The sequence below is a fragment of the Mustela nivalis genome (genome assembly GCF_964662115.1).
Source record: "Mustela nivalis genome assembly, chromosome: 5".
NCBI classification, from domain to species: domain Eukaryota; kingdom Metazoa; phylum Chordata; class Mammalia; order Carnivora; family Mustelidae; genus Mustela; species Mustela nivalis.
In genome coordinates this window covers 119,173,801-119,197,364 of record NC_139024.1, presented here as the reverse complement: position 1 = coordinate 119,197,364, position 23,564 = coordinate 119,173,801, and the positions used below count along the sequence as shown (strand labels likewise).

The 23,564-nt window shown below is 37.7% G+C and overlaps 2 protein-coding genes across 2 annotated transcripts in view; one reads left to right on the top strand and one right to left on the bottom strand.

The window, feature by feature from the left end:
- Window positions 1-23,564, top strand: part of LOC309865787 (endogenous retrovirus group K member 7 Env polyprotein-like) — a 1,143,634-nt gene that overhangs the window by 680,445 nt on the left and 439,625 nt on the right. The gene's annotated exons all lie outside the window — the stretch shown is intronic.
- TSBP1 (testis expressed basic protein 1) lies at window positions 166-23,564 on the bottom strand (the record flags this gene model as incomplete). Its single annotated transcript, XM_082729471.1, has 12 exons — window positions 23,357-23,564; window positions 21,531-21,617; window positions 20,546-20,578; window positions 19,715-19,747; window positions 18,571-18,603; window positions 18,456-18,485; window positions 18,347-18,367; window positions 15,616-15,636; window positions 4,928-4,948; window positions 610-630; window positions 375-386; window positions 166-257 (listed from the first exon to the last, which is right to left on the bottom strand). Exons 1-12 carry the CDS (start codon window positions 23,367-23,369, stop codon window positions 166-168), a joined length of 417 nt encoding a protein of 138 aa, XP_082585597.1. The 5' UTR covers window positions 23,370-23,564.

The following is a 23,564-nucleotide window of genomic DNA, read 5'->3' as shown; positions in this document are numbered from 1 at the left end:
TATCCTTGAGTTGTTTCTTATTTATAAGACCTGTGAATATGGATTCAATAAACCTGGCTTATGTAATACAGCTGCCCCCCTTACTCTCATTCCCTGCCCTTTTCACAACCTTCTTCTTTCCTCCTGCTTCTGAGCAAAAGAAGGTATTTTGTTTTGCTGAAACCCTCATAGCCAGCCAAAACCATCTGAATCTTCTCTGTATTCATAATCGATAGACCTTTCATTTTCCAAAGCTCTCATTAACTTCAGGTGAAGTGCTTGATTATAAAGAAGGAAGAAAAGTTGAGGGACAAGGCTAGGCAGAGTTAGTTTATGGTCCCAGGTCTGTGATACACCAAAGGGAATTAGAGTTGAGAAAAAGTAAAGGAACTTACCTCTTTGTTCTCCTAAAAAGAAACACAAAAAAGTTTATGGGGTTGTCTGGCATTTTTTTTTTTTTAATTTCTGCTTTTCATTTTGGGAATATCAGAACAAGGGAACCCCTGGGAACACCAACCCCTGAGTGTCAGCTGTGGCTCAGGGAGTTAGGAAATTATATATCTCCTCCATTGTTGCCATTCAAACCTGGGGATACCTTGAATTGAGTTGGAGAAAGGTAAAGGAACTTACCAATACTTGATCGAGATAGTGCTAAAAGAAAGCAAACAAGAATGAGATTTGTGTATTTTAGGGAGAATCTAAGATTACATAGATTATATATGAGGAAAAGGTTGTGGGAAAGAGAGCAGTAATGTGTCACATCTCATTTTCTATTACCAGGTGCAATGCAGTGTGGTGGGCAGATGGACATCCATCTATGGAATATTTTGGGGGCTTTTGTGTATTTACTTAGTAATACTCTTATGGCAGGCTAAGATTACAACATCTATGTAGCCTATCTTTTAATTTTTCTTAGTAAAGGAATAACAATGTTTGTGAGGATTGCTAGATTTCTGGACCCCAGAAACTTTTCTCCCTCTTTGACTTTCTTCTTTGTGATCCTGCTGCTTTTGTTCTGTTTCCTTCTCTGCCCATATTTCTCCTCCTCCTCTTCTCTCTCAATTTTCTTTTTCTTTTCCCCCCTTTGAAAGATCTTTGCACCAAACTAATACTACATAACAGCTTCAACAGGGGATTTATACTTCTCAGAAATCATTTGTGTCCTGTGGGGATGCTCAATAACAAGAAAACAAAATAAGGATGTCTCTAGATATTAGAAGATAAAGAGTCAAAGCAGAGAAAAGGCACTTGTTGTCAAGATGGATATTTCACCCTCTCCTCTAACCACTTGGAAAAGTTGAGCCGATAATTTTTAAAGTTTTAAAACATAAAGCTGAACTTGAAAACTATAAAGAAAAGTCTCCAAGGGCCATATATCAAGAAGGAGCCCATAATTTTGTTAGCAAGTGAGAAGGTTCATCACCCATATATCTTAATGGGAGGTTGACTTTTCAAGACATGATCAGGAACAAATAGTAAGGCCACAGACCTCATGCTGTGGAAGAACATGGGACTAGACATTCTATATATCTAAAGCTCACAAAAACACTATCTGTGAGAAGGTCACTATTAATTCATATCTGTTTGTCAGGGTTTGCCAGGACGTGATCTATTTGCACCAGGCTATGGTGCAATACATTTCAGAGAATATAAATCATACACATCTGACTTGTAAATCATAAGACAATTAATAATCAACAATAAAAATAGCAAATGAACTTAATATGCACTTAAATATTTACATTAAAAAATAAATTCTGAAAATTAATGAAGGGTTTCACATAGTAAACTAGAAAAAAAATTAAAATAGAAGGAATGGGGTGCCTGGGAGGTTCAGTGGGTTAAAGCCTCTGCCTTCAGCTCAGGTCATGATCCCAGATCCTGGGATCAAGCCCTGCATCAGGCTTTCTGCTTAGCCGGGAGCCTGCTTCCTCCTCTCTCTCTGCCTACTTGTGATCTTTGTCAAATAAATAAATAAAATCTTAAAAAAAAAAGTAGAAGGAAATACTAAAGTTTAAAAAGAGAAAGTAATAAAATAAGAAAAATAATTAGTAGACATTCAAATTTGATTTTCAAATAGAGTAATAAAAACAACTATCTTTGACATGGAAGAATGATCAAAGAAAGAAAGCACAAACCCAATGATACTAGGAATAAAAAAAAAAATAGCACATATGTAGGAGGTGCTCAGTCAGTTAAGGGTCTGCCTTCAGCTCAGGTCATGATTCCGGAGTCCTGGGATGGAGGCCCCATTGGGCTTCCCACTCAGCAGAGAGTCTGCTTCTCCCTCCTCTTGTGCTCTCTCTCTCTCACAATCTCTTTCTCTCTCAAGTAAATAAATAAATAAATAAATAAATAATAAGATCTTTTTTAAAAAATAGGTCATATCCATAGATAGAGTGCACAATTTTTAGAATCATAAAAAAACTTTTATGTCATTAAATTTAAAAAAAATAATTAAAATATATTCAGTACTTATTCTTAATAAGATTTTTGTTAGCAAATGAGAAATAGGAATTTTCTTAACCCAATAAAATGGAACTGACCAATGGAAGCAAGCATCATGTTTAGTGGTGAAAACAGAGGCATTCTTGTTAAAATCAGATACCAAGAAGAATGCCTGTGATTATTGCTGGTGTCAGTACTGGATATTTTGGATAAAACAGTAAGATAAGGGGAAAGTTTAAGAACTAAAAAGAAGACTCAAAAATTGTTAGTTTTTGCAGATGGGATTTTCTACATACAAAATCCAAGACTCTAAATTATTAGAAGTCTTAGAATTCAGCAGAGTGGCTAGGTACAACATCTACTCTCAACAGTACAACATACAACTTATATAGCAGCAGTAATCATCTGTAAAATCCAATAGAAAAAAAATCATTCACACAGAAACAAAAACAAATATGTGCATAGTAATTAATTTAACAAAAGATGCTCCAGACCCTTTTGAGAAAATTATAGAACATTACTGAAGGGCACATAAGAAGATTTGAGTAAGATACATTATCATAGTAATGCATCAGAAAAATTGATTTTACAAATCTACAGACTCAGTGAAGTTCCAATGAAATCCTACTGTGACTCATACAAACTTGAAAAATGGACTAAATTTTGTGTAAAAATTAAGGTCCAAGAATAGGCAAAGCATTTCTGAAACAACAACAGTGAAGGAAAAATGTGTCATTCTTCATAGTAAATGTCATAAAGCTTTAGAAATGGAAGCAATTTAGTATCCCTTGAGCAAAAGACAAAAGTTCACTAGGACAGAAAATCCATGGAAAAATTAAGTGTAAAATAAAAGAGGTATTACAAATCAGTGGGTATAGAATGCATGAGTCAATAAATTCAGTTGGAACCATTGGTTTTTCAGAAGAAAATTAAACCCCATCTATATTATTTATAAACAAACAAAAATCCCAAATGCAAAAACCTCCATTTGGATTAACATCCTGAATGTGGAATGAGAAAATTTATAGCTATTAAGAGAAGGTGTAGAATAACATCTATGTGATATCCAGACCAGAAAGGCAAAACAAAACAAAACAAAACAAACAAAAACCAAACCCCCCAAATCTAAAAGAGAACAAAAGATTGACAAATATTATTACAACTTATTGTGTGTGGGTGGGGAGGAGGGAGAATGAGGCCTTCTAATTATCAAAAGACACCATAAGAATTTAAGAATAGTGCAGAGGATCATAGGAGACAAGAGGGAAAATCGAATGGGAAGAAGTCAGAGAGGGAGACAAACTGTGAGAGACTCTGGACTCTGGGGGAACAAACAGGGTTACAGAAGGAAGGGGATGGCGGGATGGGGTACCTGCATGATGGGTATTAAGGAGGGCATGTGTTGTAATGAGCACTGGGTGTTATATGCAACTAATGAATCACTGAACTACATCAAAAATTAATGAAGTACTAATGTTTACTAATTGAACATAATAAAAAAATTTTAAAGTAAGAGAATCAGAGAAGATATTTGCAGATATTTAACAAAATATAAAAGATTTGCTTTCATAATTATAAAGAATTTCTACAAATCAATAACCTCATGGATAAATGGGTAAACTAAATGAACAGTTTGTATAAGGTGAAGCCTTAAGTAGGTAGTAAACATGTAAGATACTCAGTTTCAGGATTGAGCAGAAAAATGCAAATTAAAAATTTTATGCTAATCCAAGTGGCAATAAGGTGGAAATATGACAAAATTGGGGTTGTTACTGTTGTAGGAAAATGGGAAACTTTTACAGATTTTTGTGTGCCTAGTATGAGGAATTCAATTAAACAACAGCTATTAAAGTAAAAAAGTGCTTAAATTACATAAATGTTCCTACACACTGTGATTTATTAATCCTATTTCTGGATGCATACCTAGGATTAATTATTTTATAAATTACTTAAGGAGATTTTGTAACATTCTTTATGATAGCAGAAATTGAACACATTGAGAACAGAACAGTAGGAGAAAGAAGAGAAAAAATATGTTCATAAGTTGTGATATTTATTTAACAATTAAAATGTATAACCTGGATTTCTGTATGTTTTCAATATATAATATTTGGGGGATAAAAGCAAGTTGTAATGATACTTTCAGAATGATGTCATTTCAGTAAAATTTTTAAATAAATAGGTACAAAAATACTATGTATTATTCAATGATCCATAAAAATTATATAAATAGATGAAAATAAACTTACAGGATTTATGATACATTTATAAGAATTTGGGAATGGGGAGAGTGGAATGTGTGTAGGGATGGGAACAAAAGAGATTTCTATATTATGTCACTTGAGAAATACGACAAAATATCAGTTGTCAAATCTAGAGTATGGATTTACAAGGGTCAATTATTTTTATACTTAAAACTTATTTAAGAGATAGAGATAAAATACAGAAACTATACAGGAGGTGCAAACCAGATGATGTAGAAAAGCCACAAGGAACTTACCTAAGGAGTTGGCTGATGGTGCTAAAACACACACACAGAAACAGGAGGTGAATTGTCAGAATTTGGATCACTGACCTTGCATATCAATTACTGTGACCTCCTTCAGGAGGAGGTCCAGGCCCAGGGAGACCTATTGACCTAGCTGTGGGTACCAGAAGCCACTCCCACCAACTCCATCCCTTCCATCTCTATAAAGTGTTTCAGCTTTTAGTAGACAGATGCTATCTCTATGAAACTTTGTGGCTTACATCTCTGTCCTAATCCCTCCCCCATTCCGTTCCTTTCTTCTCCTTTCCTCTTCCACTCCTTTCACTTCGCTTTCCTGTCACTCATCATTACCTCTTTTTTTTTCCTTTTCTCTCAGTCAGTTCTGAAACCAGCAGAACAAGTGTGGAAACTGACAGTTTGTTAAAAACAAACTATCTTTTTTTTATTAATTAAATTTATTTATTTTCAGCATAACAGTATTCATTATTTTTGTACCGCACCCAGTGCTCCATGCAATCTGTGCCCTCTATAATACCCACTACCTGGTATCCCAACCTCCCATCCCCCCACCACTTCATTCCCCTCAGATTGTTTTTTAGAGTCCATAGGTTCTCATGGTTCACTTCCCCTTCCAATTTCCCCCAACTCCCTTCTCCTCTCCAACTCCCCATGTCCTCCATATTTGTTATGCTCCTCAAGTAAGTGAAACCATATGATAATTGACTCTCTCTGCTTGACTTATTTCACTCAGCATAATCTTTTCCAGTCCATCCATGTTGCTACAAAAGTTGGATATTCATCCTTTCAGATGGAGGCATAATACTCCATAGTGTATATGGACCATATTTTGCTTATCCATTCGTCTGTTGAAGGGCAGGAAGATTCCCTTCTTTTTTTTTTTTTTATAAACATATATTTTTATCCCCAGGGGTACAGGTATGTGAATCGCCAGGTTTACACACTTCACAGCACTCACCAAAGCACATACCCTCCCCAATGTCCATAATCCCAACCCCTTCTCCCAATCCCCCTCCCCCCAGCAACCCTCAGTTTGTTTTGTGAGATTAAGAGTCACTTATGGTTTGTTCCCTCCCAATCCCATCTTGTTTCATTGATTCTTCTCCTACCCATTTAAGCCCCCATGTTGCATCACCACTTCCTCATATCAAGGAGATCATATGATAGTTGTCTTTCTCTGCTTTACTTATTTCACTAAGCATGATACGCTCTAGTTCCATCCATGTTGTCGCAAATGGCAAGATTTCATTTCTTTTGATGGCTGCATAGTATTCCATTGTGTATATATACCACATCTTCTTGATCCATTCATCTGTTGATGGACATCTAGGTTCTTTCCATAGTTTGGCTATTGTGATTATTGCTGCTATAAACATTCAGGTGCACGTGCCCCTTTGGATCACTATGTTTGTATCTTTAGGGTAAATACCCAGTAGTGCAATTGCTGGGTCATAGGGCAGTTCTATTTTCAACATTTTGAGGAACCTCCATGCTGTTTTCCAGAGTGGCTGCACCAGCTTGCATTCCCACCAAGAGTGTAGGAGGGTTCCCCTTTCTCCGCATCCTCGCCAGCATCTGTCATTTCCTGACTTGATTTTAGCCATTCTGACTGGTGTGAGGTGATATCTCATTGTGGTTTTGATTTGTATTCCCTGATGCCAAGTGATATGGAGCACTTTTTCATGTGTCTGTTGGCCATCTGGATGTCTTCTTTGCAGAAATGTCTGTTCATGTCCTCTGCCCATTTATTGATTGGATTATTTGTTCTTTGGGTGCTGAGTTTGCTAAGTTCTTTATAGATTCTGGACACTAGTCCTTTATCTGATATGTCGTTTGCAAATATCTTCTCCCATTCTGTCAGTTGTCTTTTGATTTTGTTAACTGTTTCCTTTGCTGTGCAAAAGCTTTTGATCTTGATGAAATCCCAATAGTTCATTTTTTCCCTTGCTTCCCTTGCCTTTGGCGTTGTTCCTAGGAAGATGTTGCTGCGGCAGAGGTCGAAGAGGTTGCTGCCTGTGTTCTCCTCAAGGATTTTGATGGATTCCTTTCACACGTTGAGGTCCTTCATCCATTTTGCGTCTATTTTTGTGTGTGGTGTAAGGAAATGGTCCAATTTCATTTTTCTGCATGTGGCTGTCCAATTTTCCCAGCACCATTTATTGAAGAGGCTGTCTTTTTTCCATTGGACAGTCTTTCCTGCTTTGTCAAAGATGAGTTGACCGTAGAGTTGAGGGTCTATTTCTGGGCTCTCTATTCTGTTCCATTGATCTATGTGTCTGTTTTTGTGCCAGTACCATGCTGTCTTGATGATGACAGCTTTGTAATAGAGCTTGAAGTCCGGAATTGTGATGCCACCAACGTTGGCTTTCTTTTTCAATATCCCTTTGGCTATTCAAGGTCTTTTCTGGTTCCATATAAATTTTAGGATTATTTGTTCCATTTCTTTGAAAAAGATGGATGGTACTTTGATAGGAATTGCATTAAATGTGTAAATTGCTTTAGGTAGCATAGACATTTTCACAATATTTATTCTTCCAATCCAGGAGCATGGATAATTTTTTCCATTTCTTTGTGTCTTCCTCAATTTCTTTCATGAGTACTTTATAGTTTTCTGAGTATAGATTCTGTGCCTCTTCGTTAGGTTTATTCCTAGGTATCTTATGGTTTTGGGTGCAATTGTAAATGGGATTGACTCCCTAATTTCTCTTTCTTCTGTCTTGCTGTTGGTGTAGAGAAATGCAACTGATTTCTGTGCATTGATTTTATATCCTGACACTTTACTGAATTCCTGTATAAGTTCTAGCAGTTTTGGAGTGGAGTCTTTTGGGTTTTGCACATATAGTATCATATCGTCTGCGAAGAGTGATAATTTGACTTCTTCTTCTTTGCCAATTTGGATGCCTTTAATTTCCTTTTGTTGTCTGATTGCTGAGGCTAGGACCTGTAGTATATATACAGGTTGAATAGCAGTGGTGATAATGGACATCCCTGCCGTGTTCCTGACCTTAGCGGAAAAGCTTTCAGTTTTTCTCCATTGAGAATGATATTTGCGGTGGGTTTTTCATAGATGGCTTTGATGATATTGAGGTATGTGCCCTCTATCCCTACACTTTGAAGAGTTTTGATCAGGAAGGGATGCTGTACTTTGTCAAATGCTTTTTCAGCATCTATTGAGAGTATCATATGGTTCTTGTTCTTTCTTTTATTGATGTGTTGTATCACATTGACTGATTTGCGGATGGTGAACCAACCTTGCAGCCCTGGAATAAATCCCACTTGGTCGTGGTGAATAATCCTTTTGATGTACTGTTGAATCCTATTGGCTAGTATTTTGGTGAGTATTTTCGCATCTGTGTTCATCAAGGATATTGGTCTATAGCTCTCTTTTTTGATGGGAATCTTGTCTGGTTTTGGGATCAAGGTGATGCTGGCCTCATAAAATGAGTTTGGAAGTTTTCCTGCCATTGCTATTTTTTGGAACAGTTTCAGGAGAATAGGAATTAGTTCTTCTTTAAATGTTTGGTAGAATTCCGGAGGAGTCAAGATGGTGGAGAAGTAGCAAGCTGAGACTGCTTCAGCTAGCCGGAGATCAGCTAGATAGCTTATCTAAAGATTGCAAACACCTGAAAATCCATCGGCGGACCGAAGAGAAGAAGAACAGCAATTCTGGAAACAGAAAAACAACCACTTTCTGAAAGGTAGGACTGGCAGAGAAGTGAAGCCAAAGCGACGGGAAGATAGACCCCGGGGGGAGGGGCCGGCTCCCGGCAAGCGGCGGAGCAACCGCGCACAAAATCAGGACTTTTAAAAGTCTGTTCCGCTGAGGGACATCAGTCCAGAGGCTAAACCGGGGCGAAGCCCACGCGGGGTCAGCGTGGCCTCAGGTCCCGCAGGGTCACAGAAGGATCGGGGGTGTCTGAGTGTCGCAGAGCTTGCGGGTATTGGAACGGGAAAGCCGGCTACAGAGACAGAGCCGACAGTAAGCGCGCAGCTCGGTGTTACCTTGAACCGATCGCAGGCTCGGTGAGCTCGGAGCGTGGCCGGAGGTCAGGCAGACGGGAGTAACTGGGCGCTGTTCTCTGAGGGCGCACTGAGGAGTGGGGCCCTGGGCTCTCGGCTCCTCCGGGCCGGAGACCAGGAGGCCGCCATTTGTGTTCCCGTCCTCCGGAACTCTACGGAAAGCGCTCAGGGAACAAAAGCTCCTGAAAGCAAACCTGAGCGGATTACTCACCCGGGCCCCGGGTAAGGGCGATGTAATTCCGCCTGGGGCAAAGACACTTGAGAATCACTACAACAGGCCCCTCCCCCAGAAGATCAACAAGAAATCCAGCCGAGACCAAGTTCACATACCAAGGAGTGCGGTTTCAATACCAAGGAGAGCAGCAGAATTCCAGAGGAGGAGAAAGCCAAGCACGGAACTCATGGCTTTTTTCCTGTGATTTTTTTTTAGTCTTGCAGTTAATTTAATTTTTTCTTTTTCATTTTTTTTTCTTTCTTTTTTTCTTTTTCTTCTCGCCTTCGGGTAAAATTTTTTTTTTTTTTAACTGTTACCTTTTTCTTTTTTAACGATTTTTTACTAGTTTATCTAATATATATATATTTTCTTTTTTACATTTTTCTCAGGTGTTTTCTTTTTTTAAAAAAATTTTTTTTCTTTTCTTTTTTTTTCTTTCTTCCTTTTTGAACCTCTTTTTATCCCCTTTCTCCCCACTCATGATTTTGGATCTCTTCTAATTTAGTTAAAGCATATTTTCCTGGGGTTGTTGCCACCCTTTTAGTATTTTACTTGCCCCTTTATTTACTCTTATCTGGCCAAAATGACAAGACGTAAAAATTCAACGCAAAAAAAAGAACAAGAGGCAGTACCGAAGGCTAGGGACCTAATCAATACAGACATCGGTAATATGTCAGATCTAGAGTTCAGAATGACAATTCTCAAGGTTCTAGCCGGGCTCGAAAAAGGCATAGAAGATATTAGAGAAACCCTCTCGAGAGATATAAAAGCCCTTTCTGGAGAAATAAAAGAACTAAAATCTAACCAAGTTGAAATCAAAAAAGCTATTAATGAGGTGCAATCAAAAATGGAGGCTCTCACTGCTAGGATAAATGAGGCAGAAGAAAGAATTAGTGATATAGAAGACCAAATGACAGAGAATAAAGAAGCTGAGCAAAAGAGGGACAAACAGCTACTGGACCACGAGGGGAGAATTCGAGAATTAAGTGACACCATAAGACGAAACAACATTAGAATAATTGGGATTCCAGAAGAAGAAGAAAGAGAGAGGGGAGCAGAAGGTATACTGGAGAGAATTCTTGGGGAGAATTTCCCCAATATGGCAAAGGGAACGAGCATCAAAATTCAGGAGGTTCAGAGAACGCCCCTCAAAATCAATAAGAATAGGCCCACACCCCGTCACCTAATAGTAAAATTTACAAGTCTCAGTGACAAAGAGAAAATCCTGAAAGCAGCCCGGGAAAAGAAGTCTGTAACATACAATGGTAAAAATATTAGATTGGCAGCTGACTTATCCACAGAGACCTGGCAGGCCAGAAAGAGCTGGCATGATATTTTTAGAGCACTAAACGAGAAAAACATGCAGCCCAGAATACTATATCCAGCTAGGCTATCATTGAAAATAGAAGGAGAGATTAAAAGCTTCCAGGACAAACAACAACTGAAAGAATTTGCAAATACCAAACCAGCTCTACAGGAAATATTGAAAGGGGTCCTCTAAGCAAAGAGAGAGCCTACAAGTGGTAGATCAGAAAGGAACAGAGACCATATACAATAACAGTCACCTTACAGGCAATACAATGGCACTAAATTCATATCTCTCAATAGTTACCCTGAATGTGAATGGGCTAAATGCCCCTGTCAAAAGACACAGGGTATCAGAATGGATAAAAAAACAAAACCCATCTATATGTTGCCTCCAAGAAACTCATTTTAAGCCCGAAGACACCTCCAGATTTAAAGTGAGGGGGTGGAAAAGAATTTACCATGCTAATGGACATCAGAAGAAAGCAGGAGTGGCAATCCTTATATCAGATCAATTAGATTTTAAGCCAAAGACTATAATAAGAGATGAGGAAGGACACTATATCATACTCAAAGGGTCTGTCCAACAAGAAGATTTAACAATTTTAAATATCTATGCCCCCAACGTGGGAGCAGCCAACTATATAAACCAATTAATAACAAAATCAAAGAAACACATCAACAACAATACAATAATAGTAGGGGACTTTAACACTCCCCTCACTGAAATGGACAGGTCATCCAAGCAAAAGATCAGCAAGGAAATAAAGGCCTTAAACGACACACTGGACCAGATGGACGTCACAGATATATTCAGAACATTTCATCCCAAAGCAACAGAATACACATTCTTCTCTAGTGCACATGGACATTCTCCAGAATAGATCACATCCTCGGTCCTAAATCAGGACTCAACCGGTATCAAAAGATTGGGATCATTCCCTGCATATTTTCAGACCACAATGCTCTAAAGCTAGAACTCAACCACAAAAGGAAGTTTGGAAAGAACCCAAATACATGGAGACTAAACAGTATCCTTCTAAAGAATGAATGGGTCAACCGGGAAATTAAAGAAGAATTGAAAAAAATCATGGAAACAAATGATAATGAAAATACAACGGTTCAAAATCTGTGGGACACAATAAAGGCAGTCCTGAGAGGAAAATATATAGCGGTACAAGCCTTTCTCAAGAAACAAGAAAGGTCTCAGGTACACAACCTAACCCTACACCTAAAGGAGCTGGAGAAAGAACAAGAAAGAAACCCTAAGCCCAGCAGGAGAAGAGAAATCATAAAGATCAGAGCAGAAATCAATGAAATAGAAACCAAAAAAACAATAGAAAAAATCAACGAAAGTAGGAGCTGGTTCTTTGAAAGAATTAATAAAATTGATAAACCCCTGGCCCGACTTATCAAAAAGAAAAGAGAAAGGACCCAAATAAATAAAATCATGAATGAAAGAGGAGAGATCACAACTAACACCAAAGAAATACAAACTATTATAAGAACATACTATGAGCAACTCTACGGCAATAAATTCGACAATCTGGAAGAAATGGATGCATTCCTAGAAACATATAAACTACCACAACTGAACCAGGAAGAAATAGAAAGCCTGAACAGACCCATAACCAGTGAGGAGATTGAAACAGTCATTAAAAATCTCCAAACAAACAAAAGCCCAGGGCCAGATGGCTTCCCGGGGGAATTCTACCAAACATTTAAAGAAGAACTAATTCCTATTCTCCTGAAACTGTTCCAAAAAATAGAAATGGAAGGAAAACTTCCAAACTCATTTTATGAGGCCAGCATCACCTTGATCCCAAAACCAGACAAGGATCCCACCAAAAAAGAGAGCTATAGACCGATATCCTTGATGAACACAGATGCGAAAATACTCACCAAAATACTAGCCAATAGGATTCAACAGTACATTAAAAAGATTATTCACCACGACCAAGTGGGATTTATTCCAGGGCTGCAAGGTTGGTTCAACATCCGCAAATCAGTCAATGTGATACAACACATCAATAAAAGAAAAAACAAGAACCATATGATACTCTCAATAGATGCTGAAAAAGCATTTGACAAAGTACAGCATCCCTTCCTGATCAAAAGTCTTCAAAGTGTAGGGATAGAGGGCACATACCTCAATATCATCAAAGCCATCTATGAAAAACCCACCGCAAATATCATTCTCAATGGAGAAAAACTGAAAGCTTTTCCACTAAGGTCAGGAACACGGCAGGGATGTCCATTATCACCACTGCTATTCAACATAGTACTAGAGGTCCTAGCCTCAGCAATCAGACAACAAAAGGAAATTAAAGGCATCCAAATCGGCAAAGAAGAAGTCAAACTATCACTCTTCGCAGATGATATGATACTATATGTGGAAAACCCAAAAGACTCCACTCCAAAACTGCTAGAACTTATACAGGAATTCAGTAAAGTGTCAGGATATAAAATTAATGCACAGAAATCAGTTGCATCTCTACACCAACAGCAAGACAGAAGAAAGAGATATTAAGGAGTCAATCCCATTTACAATTGCATCCAAAACCATAAGATACCTAGGAATAAACCTAACGAAGAGACACAGAATCTATACTCAGAGAACTATAAAGTACTCATGAAAGAAATTGAGGAAGACACAAAGAAATGGAAAAGTGTTCCATGCTCCTGGATTGGAAGAATAAATATTGTGAAAATGTCTATGCTACCTAAAGCAATCTACACATTTAATGCAATTCCTATCAAAGTACCATCCATCTTTTTCAAAGAAATGGAACAAATAATGCTAAAATTTATATGGAACCAGAAAAGACCTCGAATAGCCAAAGGGATATTGAAAAAGAAAGCCAACGTTGGTGGCATCACAATTCCGGACTTCAAGCTCTATTACAAAGCTGTCATCATCAAGACAGCATGGTACTGGCACAAAAACAGACACATAGATCAATGGAACAGAATAGAGAGCCCAGAAATAGACCCTCAAATCTATGGTCAACTCATCTTCGACAAAGCAGGAAAGAATGTCCAATGGAAAAAAGACAGCCTCTTCAATAAATGGTGCTGGGAAAATTGGACAGCCACATGCAGAAAAATGAAATTGGACCATTTCCTTACACCACACACAAAAATAGACTCAAAATGGATGAAGGACCTCAATGTGCGAAAGGAATCCATCAAAATCCTTGAGGAGAACACAGGCAGCAACCTCTTTGACCTCAGCTGCAGCAACATCTTCCTAGGAACAACGCAAAAGGCAAGGGAAGCAAGGGAAAAAATGAACTATTGGGATTTCATCAAGATCAAAAGCTTTTGCACAGCAAAGGAAACAGTTAACAAAATCAAAAGACAACTGACAGAATGGGAGAAGATATTTGCAAACGACATATCAGATAAAGGACTAGTGTCCAGAATCTATAAAGAACTTAGCAAACTCAACACCCAAAGAACAAATAATCCAATCAAGAAATGGGCAGAGGACATGAACAGACATTTCTGCAAAGAAGACATCCAGATGGCCAACAGACACATGAAAAAGTTCTCCATATCACTCGGCATCAGGGAAATACAAATCAAAACCACAATGAGATATCACCTCACACCAGTCAGAATGGCTAAAATCAACAAGTCAGGAAATGACAGATGCTGGCGAGGATGTGGAGAAAGGGGAACCCTCCTACACTGTTGGTGGGAATGCAAGCTGGTGCAGCCACTCTGGAAAACAGCATGGAGGTTCCTCAGAATGTTGAAAATAGAACTGCCCTATGACCCAGCAATTGCACTATTGGGTATTTACCCTAAAGATACAAATGTAGTGATCCAAAGGGGCACATGCACCCGAATGTTTATAGCAGCAATGTCCACAATAGCCAAACTATGGAAAGAACCTAGATGTCCATCCACAGATGAATGGATCAAGAAGATGTGGTATATATACACAATGGAATACTATGCAGCCATCAAAAGAAATGAAATCTTGCCATTTGCAACAACATGGATGGAACTAGAGCGTATCATGCTTAGCGAAATAAGTCAAGCAGAGAAAGACAACTATCATATGATCTCCCTGATATGAGGAAGTGGTGATGCAACATGGAGGCTTAAGTGGGTAGGAGAAGAATAAATGAAACAAGATGGGATTGGGAGGGAGACAAACCATAAGTGACTCTTAATCTCACAAAACAAACTGAGGGTTGCTGGGGGGAGGGGGTTTGGGAGAAGGGGGTGGGATTATGGACATTGGGGAGGGTATGTGCTTTGGTGAGTGCTGTGAAGTGTGTAAACCTGGTGATTCACAGACCTGTACCCCTGGGGATAAAAATATATGTTTATCAAAAAAAAAAAAAAAAAAAAAAAGAAAGGACAAATACCCAACTTTTGTAGCAGCATGGACGGGACTGGAAGAGATTATTATGCTGAGTGAAATAAGTCAAGCAGAGAGAGTCAATTATCATATGGTTTCACTTATTTGTGGAGCATAACAAATAGCATGGAGGACATGGGGAGTTAGAGAGGAGTAGGGAGTTGGGGGAAATTGGAAGGGGAGGTGAACCATGAGAGACTATGGACTCTGAAAAACAATCTGAGGATTTTGAAGGGGTGGGGGGTGGGAGTTTGGGGTACTAGGTGGTGGCTATTATAAAGGGCACGAATTGCATGGAGCACTGGGTGGGGTGAAAAATAATGAATACTGTTATGCTGAAAATAAAAAATAAATTAAAAAAAAATTAAAAAAAAAAAAAATGTTTGGTAGAATTCCCCCGGGGAGCCGTCTGGCCCTGGGCTTTTGTTTGTTTGGAGATTTATAATGACTGTTTCAATCTCCTTACTGGTTATGGGTCTGTTCAGGCTTTCTATTTCTTCCTGGTTCAGTTGTGGTAGTTTATATGTTTCTAGAAATTCATCCATTTCTTCCAGATTGTCAAATTTGTTGGCGTAGAGTTGCTCATAGTATGTTCTTATAATAGTTTGTATTTCTTTGGTGTTAGTGTTAATAACAAACTATCTTAAACCAGCACTAGGAGACTTCACTTATTACTCAGTATTCATATGCACTGATGGCATTTCTCTTTTCTCAAAGCATTTACAATCTAGGGAAAAAATCTTTGTTGAAAAACAAGAGAATACTTACTGTAATCTCTTTTGGATCCCTCTAAAAACACAAATAAAACCAAGAAAAATCAGTTTGAATTTTCTATTTTTATAGTTTCAATATCATTACAAAGGATTACCCAATCAACACCCTCAAATATCCAAATAGGCAAGAAACTGGGGGCAAAAATCTTCTCATGACTTAATTTATGAGTCAAATGACGTGAAAAACCAGGCAAAGAATAAAGGTAAATACATAGTGAGAAGAGATAATAATTATACATGGAAAGAAATACAGAAACAGAAGAGCACAGTAGTTATAAAATAAGTTAAGGTAAAGTAAGAGAAAAAAATGGCAAAACATTTATTCAACTAATTGAGAGTTCAAATTTAATGAGTTCAAATTTCATGAAGAGTGGCAAATTTAATGAAAAGATGGCAAAATGTAATGAAGGGATGGCAAACTATAATGAATACACACACACACACACACACACACACACACACATTGTGATTGGATATGCATCCTATAACCTAAAACTTAGTAATGTTGCAAAAACATTGTCTAAAAAATCTGGAGATTTCATGTAAATTACATGAAAACTTGCCATCCTATCACTATTGTTTTCATGAAAGTATAAAAATAAATAATACCAACACTCTGGAAATGAGAAATTATGTTGCACGATGGTCTAATTTGCTATTTTACTGACATATAAGTAAAGATCTACCTGGAAATGTAAAGACAACTTTTTTTTCTTTCTCATCCCCATCCTGAAAATGAATGCCTTCCCACGCATACTTGGGTGTCATTGTGATGGGATTAAGTCCAAGACACACAAAACCTCTGGTTTACACTATTGTTACTTACTTCTCTTTTTCCTATGGGTATTTTAAAAACAGAAAATACCAAGATGTATATACCAAATGTGCCTCATTTACACTTGCTGTAAAACTTAATAACATTAAAAATAAATTTAGAGCCTTTCAAAATTTTTGAATTATCATGGCAAATTTAATATGTAATACATGATATATTTAAATATCAAAATTTAAGTACTAAATTTCATGTACCTAAACTGATCTGATGACTTTGCCCAATATTTTCCTGTCAGAGGATTTTTGTAGTCTTTAGCTGACCAGCAAATTTATATTTCCATGTCCAGAAAAGATAGAGAGCATACTGGTAGAGCGTGGGAACGTAGAAACAAGGTCATTGAGCTTCATACGGCTACTTTAGAGAACTAAGAACTAAGTTGTCATTTAGCTCTATGAATTTTAAATTATGGCTTATTTAGACCACAATAAAGTTTTTACTGATCCTAGTTTTTAGGGAAAAATGCAAGGGTAGCCTGGAATAGAAAGAAGCTAAGTATGCAAACTCTACGCTAAAGATCCATAGCAGGAAATTAGTAAGGTATTACTAAATTGTGTAAAAATAAGGAACATGAGATATAGAGTCAGATAATTCTATGTTTCTATCAGGTTGAGTCATTTGCAAACCCTGTGTCTTTGGGCAAGTCACTAACATTTTTCATGTGTACGTTTCTCTAATTAGGGATAAAAGATCAAGGATGACAATATATAGTAAGTTAATTGATTTAAGACTTGCTTGCTAAAGATCATCCTTACTGATGAAGAAAATATATTGTAAGAGGGCAAGAGTAGGAAGGAACCAGTTAGGGGTCAAAGTAGATCAGGCAAGAGATGTTGGTGTTTGAGCTAAGATTGTTGTCATGGTGAGAAGTGATCTAATTTGTAATATAATGAGAAAGTAGTGGGGATGGGATTTGCTGGTGGATTGTCTAAGGAAAGTAAGAGAAAGAAGTTACAGAGGTGGATGGCCTGAGCAATTGTGGGAATGCATGTACTGGTACCTGTATGTAAATAGGATCAGGACTTGGGTTTTGGACATGTTAAGAATGAACTACCATTCTTATATCTTCAGGACCACCTTATTATGGTTGCATAGGTTGTTCACTGTGCAGAGGGATTTGGGGGCTAAAATCCCAGTAGCGTCCTTGAGTGGGACTGCATCTGCCTAGAGAAAGGAAGACTCTACTAATTTGCACCAAAGCAACCTGTAGGCTAACTTGTAGAGACCTTGAGCAGCCACAGGAGCTTCATTCTTTGTGGTTCATTTGTAGATATTAAAGGTCATTTGTAGATATTAAAATAAAGTGAAAAGCGTCCACAAGAGTGGCTGGCACATAGAAGGTACTGAATGCATGTTAATTCTCTCCCTTTGTTTATAGTTGCATTTTACTTATCTGTGTACCCTTACGTTTCTCACAGTCAGGTAGCTTCTTGCACTGGTTTAATGCAGTGTTGTGATGACTGACTATTCTAAGGAGGTTTGTTTCCCAAGAAACATGACATGTAAATGACGACAGTAGACAAGATCAGGCTTTCTTTGCCCTCTGGAATTTCAGTGCACAGGTCAAATCTTAATATGACAAATTTTAAGGGATTTATTCCTCCATTTCTTAAAATTTATATTAAAAAAGATGCACTTAGTGGCTAACATTCCTGTGCTCTGTCTGGGATATTGAATGTACCTTGAGTACTCAGACTACTTTAAGATGATCAGGAAGTGAATAGAAGAGGAATTGGATGGTACTGGCAGAAAAGACACCTCATGGTGTCAAGGTGACCATTTCTGAATGCTTCTCAGAATCCTCTATACATTACATTGGTTTCCTGTCTTTTTACCTAAATTGTACAGCCCCTCATGTTATAACAGGAAAGAAATCAGATCCAAATATACTTACCTTGATCATCATATGAAGTGTCTAGAGGATTGAAGGAAAAACATAAGATTCTTAATTTCTCATAAATATATGTCTGTATTAATTTCTTAATAATTCAATATTTATTTACCACTTTCTGTTGAATACAAATGACGGAATCCTAAAAGACAAGATGAAAACATAATGAGATTCTACCTTGACAACTATGTCTACATTATTTTTTTTCTAGGTGAAAATCTGTTTACCTCTTCCTCTTTCAGATCTCTGAGAGGGAACATCTTTTTTGGAGGAAAAAAAACAGATTAAGTTTACTAACAGCTCATCAAGAAATGTTTCATCATATGTCTAAATCCAACTAGTAGGATTTCTCTTCCCTAAATTTTTCTCCTTTCCTAGATTTCCCTTGGATCCCATTTCAGGAAAGAGAGAGAGGATCCCATGGCTCCTCACTCTGTTCATGACAGATGAATCATAGAAGAAAGAGGAGAAGGCAAGGACCAAGAGGTCAAGTGTGGGGCATGACAGGAAGCAGAGTGACCAAACTGTCTCCTCTCTCCTTTTGGAAATATGAATCTTTATGCCTGTAGAGTGTGTACGTGTGTGCATCTGTGTGTGTGTGTGTGTCCCTACAAAAAAGTAAGGTGCCTTGGCCTCTACTTCGAACCATTAGATTTCTGGGTGTTTAATTTCAAATAAGCTTTATTATTATTTTTGCATCATGTCAGACTAAATGTCCTGATTTGATTAATATTAATAGTTAATATTAATAATATTAATAATAAATACAAAAATTCAGTTTAAAACGAGCCTTTGTTGTCTTAACCAAATGGGGATAGTGTCATGTGAGAATATGAGTACTGAACTCAAGGCCACAGCCACCTGGATTTGCTATCTAATTTTTTTTGCTAGGTGCATTTGGGTAAGTCTTAACTTTTAACATTTTTTATATCAATTTCATCTTCTAAAATGATAATAGAAGTTGTGCTTGCCTATTGTGTTGTATAGTTTACTATTTCTTTTCATGTATGCTATGCAGTCTTCATGACAACCCATGCATTATCCCTATTTTATACATCTAGGAAATTGTTTCACAGAGGTTTCTTCCCTTTCCCAGATCTTGGTATAATCAGGAGTTGGAAAGAATATTTTTTATGTCTCAGAAAGGGGACCTATTTGTCTTTTCTGAGAAAAATATACAAATCATATTATTTATATACATACACACACACACACGCATATATATGCATAGAAAGGTAGATTGGCAGTTGGATATTATAATAATAAAAGGTGTGCTGACCTCACAAATTGTGCTCAAAAGGAGATGGGCTTTTTTTGTTCTATAAGAACACATTTCTCTATTCATTCTGTAGTAGTTCCTAATCTATTTACCTCTACCATCCTCATAGTCCAGAAGACCAGCACCTGGAGTAAAAAAAAAAAAAAAAGAGTACTTCATGGTTTTGCTTCTTGAAAAGGAGTGGGGCTTTAAGACTCAGAGCTAATGCAGAGATGAACTCCCAGTAATGAATAATGATGAGAATTTATTTATTTTGTAGGAACTAAGGACTGCATAGCTGGAGCAGATGATGAGTGACTATGCCAGTCACCAGTTTCACTAGACTAGACAGTAATCAGAAAGGGCACCTCCTTCTTGGTGCTCCAGAATTTGGCTCCTGTTTTCCTTCTCTTACTAATCCTGGGCTATCTTTCAGCAATTTTGACATCTCACTAGACATTGCCATGGAAAATATGCTTCATCTCTTCATATCTTGAACTTGGTGTTCTTCTCAATCACAATTACCTTAGTTGTGTTTACTCTTTTATTATTCCTAGAAAATTTGATTCTTCTACCCAGCCACCTTGCTGAGGCCCTCTTCACTACCAGATTTAGACCTTCTATTCCATTGCCTGAGGAGTCTGCTGTTTTCATGACTTGGTATTCCTGTTGCTGTTGTTCCACAGAAGGTATCCGAAGAGAGCCTCAGAATCATGCAAACCTACCTCCTATTAGATTATTCTGCCCAATTTCAGTTTGGCACTCAGAGTTACATAGAAATCTCTGGTGTATTTCTCTGAGTAAGTTAGAAGTTCAGTTTATGGAATGATTCATTTTGCAAGGTACTGGGAATACAATGGTAAATAAGACAGACTTGGTCCCTGACTTAAGGAAATTCCATTACACTTTCTATTTTTCTTTCTCTCTTGGGTCTAAGTACTTACTTTGTTCTGAACTGTATCTTGAGACATCAATTTCTGTGGAAGAATCAAGCAAAAATATTACTATTAACTATTTGTGAGAGGTGTTCATCCTCTTGACCAATCTCTCGTCACTCTAAACTGTGCTTCTGTATTCCCAAGGTGGCACTCTTGATATGATGTATTACTGGTTCCTACCCCTTTCCAGCACCTACAGCCAGCCCAGTTCTATTTCCACACTTATTCTTGAGGGCTTATAGGTGCTGAGATGAGAAAGAGGGGTGGGGGGCGGATACAAGGCAATGGAGAAAATACTAAGGAAAATCCTAGAAAGAGACACCTTATGGCATAGAAATAGGTCATTGGCTACATGAGCCCCATCTCTGTTTCCTTGACAAATACTACTCTATATTTGTTTCTTCTTATCATCTCTGTAGTACTAAGTAACTAAATTTTTTTTTCTAAAAGATTTTATTTATTTATTTATTTATTTGAAAGAGAGAGATATCATAAGTAGGCAGAGGAGGAGGAGAGGGGGGAGAGAAAGGCAGAGAAAGAGGGGGAAGCAGGCTCCCTCCTGAGCAGAGAGCCTGATGTGGGGCTTGATCTCAGGACCCTGAGATCATGACCCAAGCCGAAGGCAGAGGCTTAACCCACTGAGCCACCCAAGCACCCCAGTAACTAAAATTCTTGAATTTTTTTGGTATAATACTAGCTAGTGGTGTCCATCAGCACAGTATCTTTTCTTTTCCATTTTTATTATGTAGATAATTTCCCTTGGAACTTAGATAATTTTAGAGTATTCTTGTTATTACTATTTTTAAATTTAATCTGCTTTTTGGGGGGCTTGACATTATTAGCTATGTGAGCTTTGGGGGTTTAAAAAGTCTCTAGCTATCTCTAGCAAAGTTCCTAGCCATCTAATAAGTAGAAACGAAGTGAAACTGAATCTTGACATCCCTTCAATTGTGACTTTCATGGGGAATTTCCATTTTGACTTGTTACTCACCATTTTGCTTGCGCCGTGTCCATCTTGTTAATAAAATAGCCAGAATGGCAAGTCCCAGTAGAGTCAGGATGACAGCCAAAGTTATTTCTGCAACAAAATCTCACCTGTAGGCCTGCTTATTTAGACCTGGTCATTATCAGAGACAATTACCGATTACCTCTTCATTGTTTTCGCCAAATAGATAAACTTCTTTTTCTGCTACCTGAGCTCCTTTCTTCCTTTATGTTCTTCATCTTATGTCCCCACATTCCTTCCCCCACCCATTTTTTAGTTGCTCCTTTTGGTCATGTACCAAGAACCACAGTTGCTGTCTAACTCTTGATTTAGAGTGGAAAATGTGACAGATTTCCTCCTCAATTGAATCCCTTACTCTCTACAGACGGAAGGCTAGAGGAATTCAGTGATATGCGAAGCAATCCACTGGGGTGTGAGGAAAAAAATATTAGTTTTACTTTTATGTAATTTTATATTACAACTTTAAAATTCTAGGTTTTCTGTTTTGAAACATGTATTAATACAGTAGTATGTTTTATGTGTGTGTGTGTGTGTGTGTGTGTGTGTGTGATATACACACATATATAATGTGTGTGAAAAATTTTTACAGCAAAAGTTTTTTGAGCAATCAAAACTTAGTGGCCCCTGACAGAAGGTGGTCATATTAATGAAAACCACAGCAGAGGGCAAAAATTTCTTACCATTGGGAAAGACCTTTCAGTCATCATCAACAAAGCCCCTCATGATAAGACAGTTATCTGTGATGAATGTTACTTTGATTACTAGGAGAAAGAATGCTTGAACTGCCTAAACTATATCTGTTTATGTATAATTGGAGAGACAAATCTTAATTATATACTTTGCTACAGTTAATGAAAAACTGAAACTAAGGAGCCTTTGGAAGAAGAAAGGCAGGCAGTGAAGCAGAAGGAAGGAAGGGAGGGAGGAAAGAGTGGAGAAAGAAGGAAGGGAGAAAGAACAAGAGAAAGAGAAGGATAGTAAAGAAAGAAGGAGGAAGGAAAGAAGGAATGAATGAACAAAGGAATCATACATCTGCCTGTAACAGTGAAAAATGTTGAAGACAATTGACTATGAAGGGCTAAGAAAATTAATTACACTAAGATTAAAGATGCTTCAAAAAAGCAATAGATGAATTCATCTCAAGATGTAATGACACACCTCCAATTGGGGAAAATTGGGCAAATGTCTACCAAATCTTTCAAGTATTAGATCATGCAAGAAAATCATCCCAAAAATACAACCTTCAGATATTTTTTCCTAATGGACCACTAAAATGAATAGGAAGTATTTGGACTCTTTAATGCAAATCAGAATTTCATAACTGATGTGAAGTAATCCTTAGGGGTGGAAGGGATAACCAGCTGGTATACTTGGAACAAGCTTCTGGTACTCCCTTTGAATAGTGTCAGAAATGTTCTGGCTATTGGACAGATCATTCTGGCTAATGATATACTCCATTTATGAGGAAAATAAGAGGAAGAGTTGAGGCAGATTATAAAGTGACTAGTATTACCAGAAATGGGATAACAGGCTAAAGAATTTTCTTATTATTCCAGAGGATAGTTATTTTCTTTTAGTAATTCAAACTCCTGAAACCAAAGAAAAGATTAATATCTTTACTCTAGAGTTTAGTTGACTATGTGGGTTGTTTTCCCCAGGCTCCCAAAGGAATCAATGGGAATGAAAGAAAGAATATTGAATTTGAAAGTAAGCAGGCAAGAAAAGTAAAGCCACGTGTTAAAGTCTCTAAGGAGGAGACTCTTCTGATTCAGTAGGGTAAGGGAGGCCTTAGAGAGGGACTCAGTCCATACCCAAAACTGCCATTTTCCAGGTATTGTCTTCAGTGGTTTCTGTGTCATCTGGATTTCTTTGTCAGAGGGTGATGAAGAAAAAAGGAACACTCCAAGCTCACTGTTTCTGAGAAGTATGAACTTGAATGGGGGGGAGACCCTTGTAGACAAGCATGCAGAAGGTTGCAGGGGACTGTGTGACTTAGGCTGATCAGACCTAAGCAGGCTA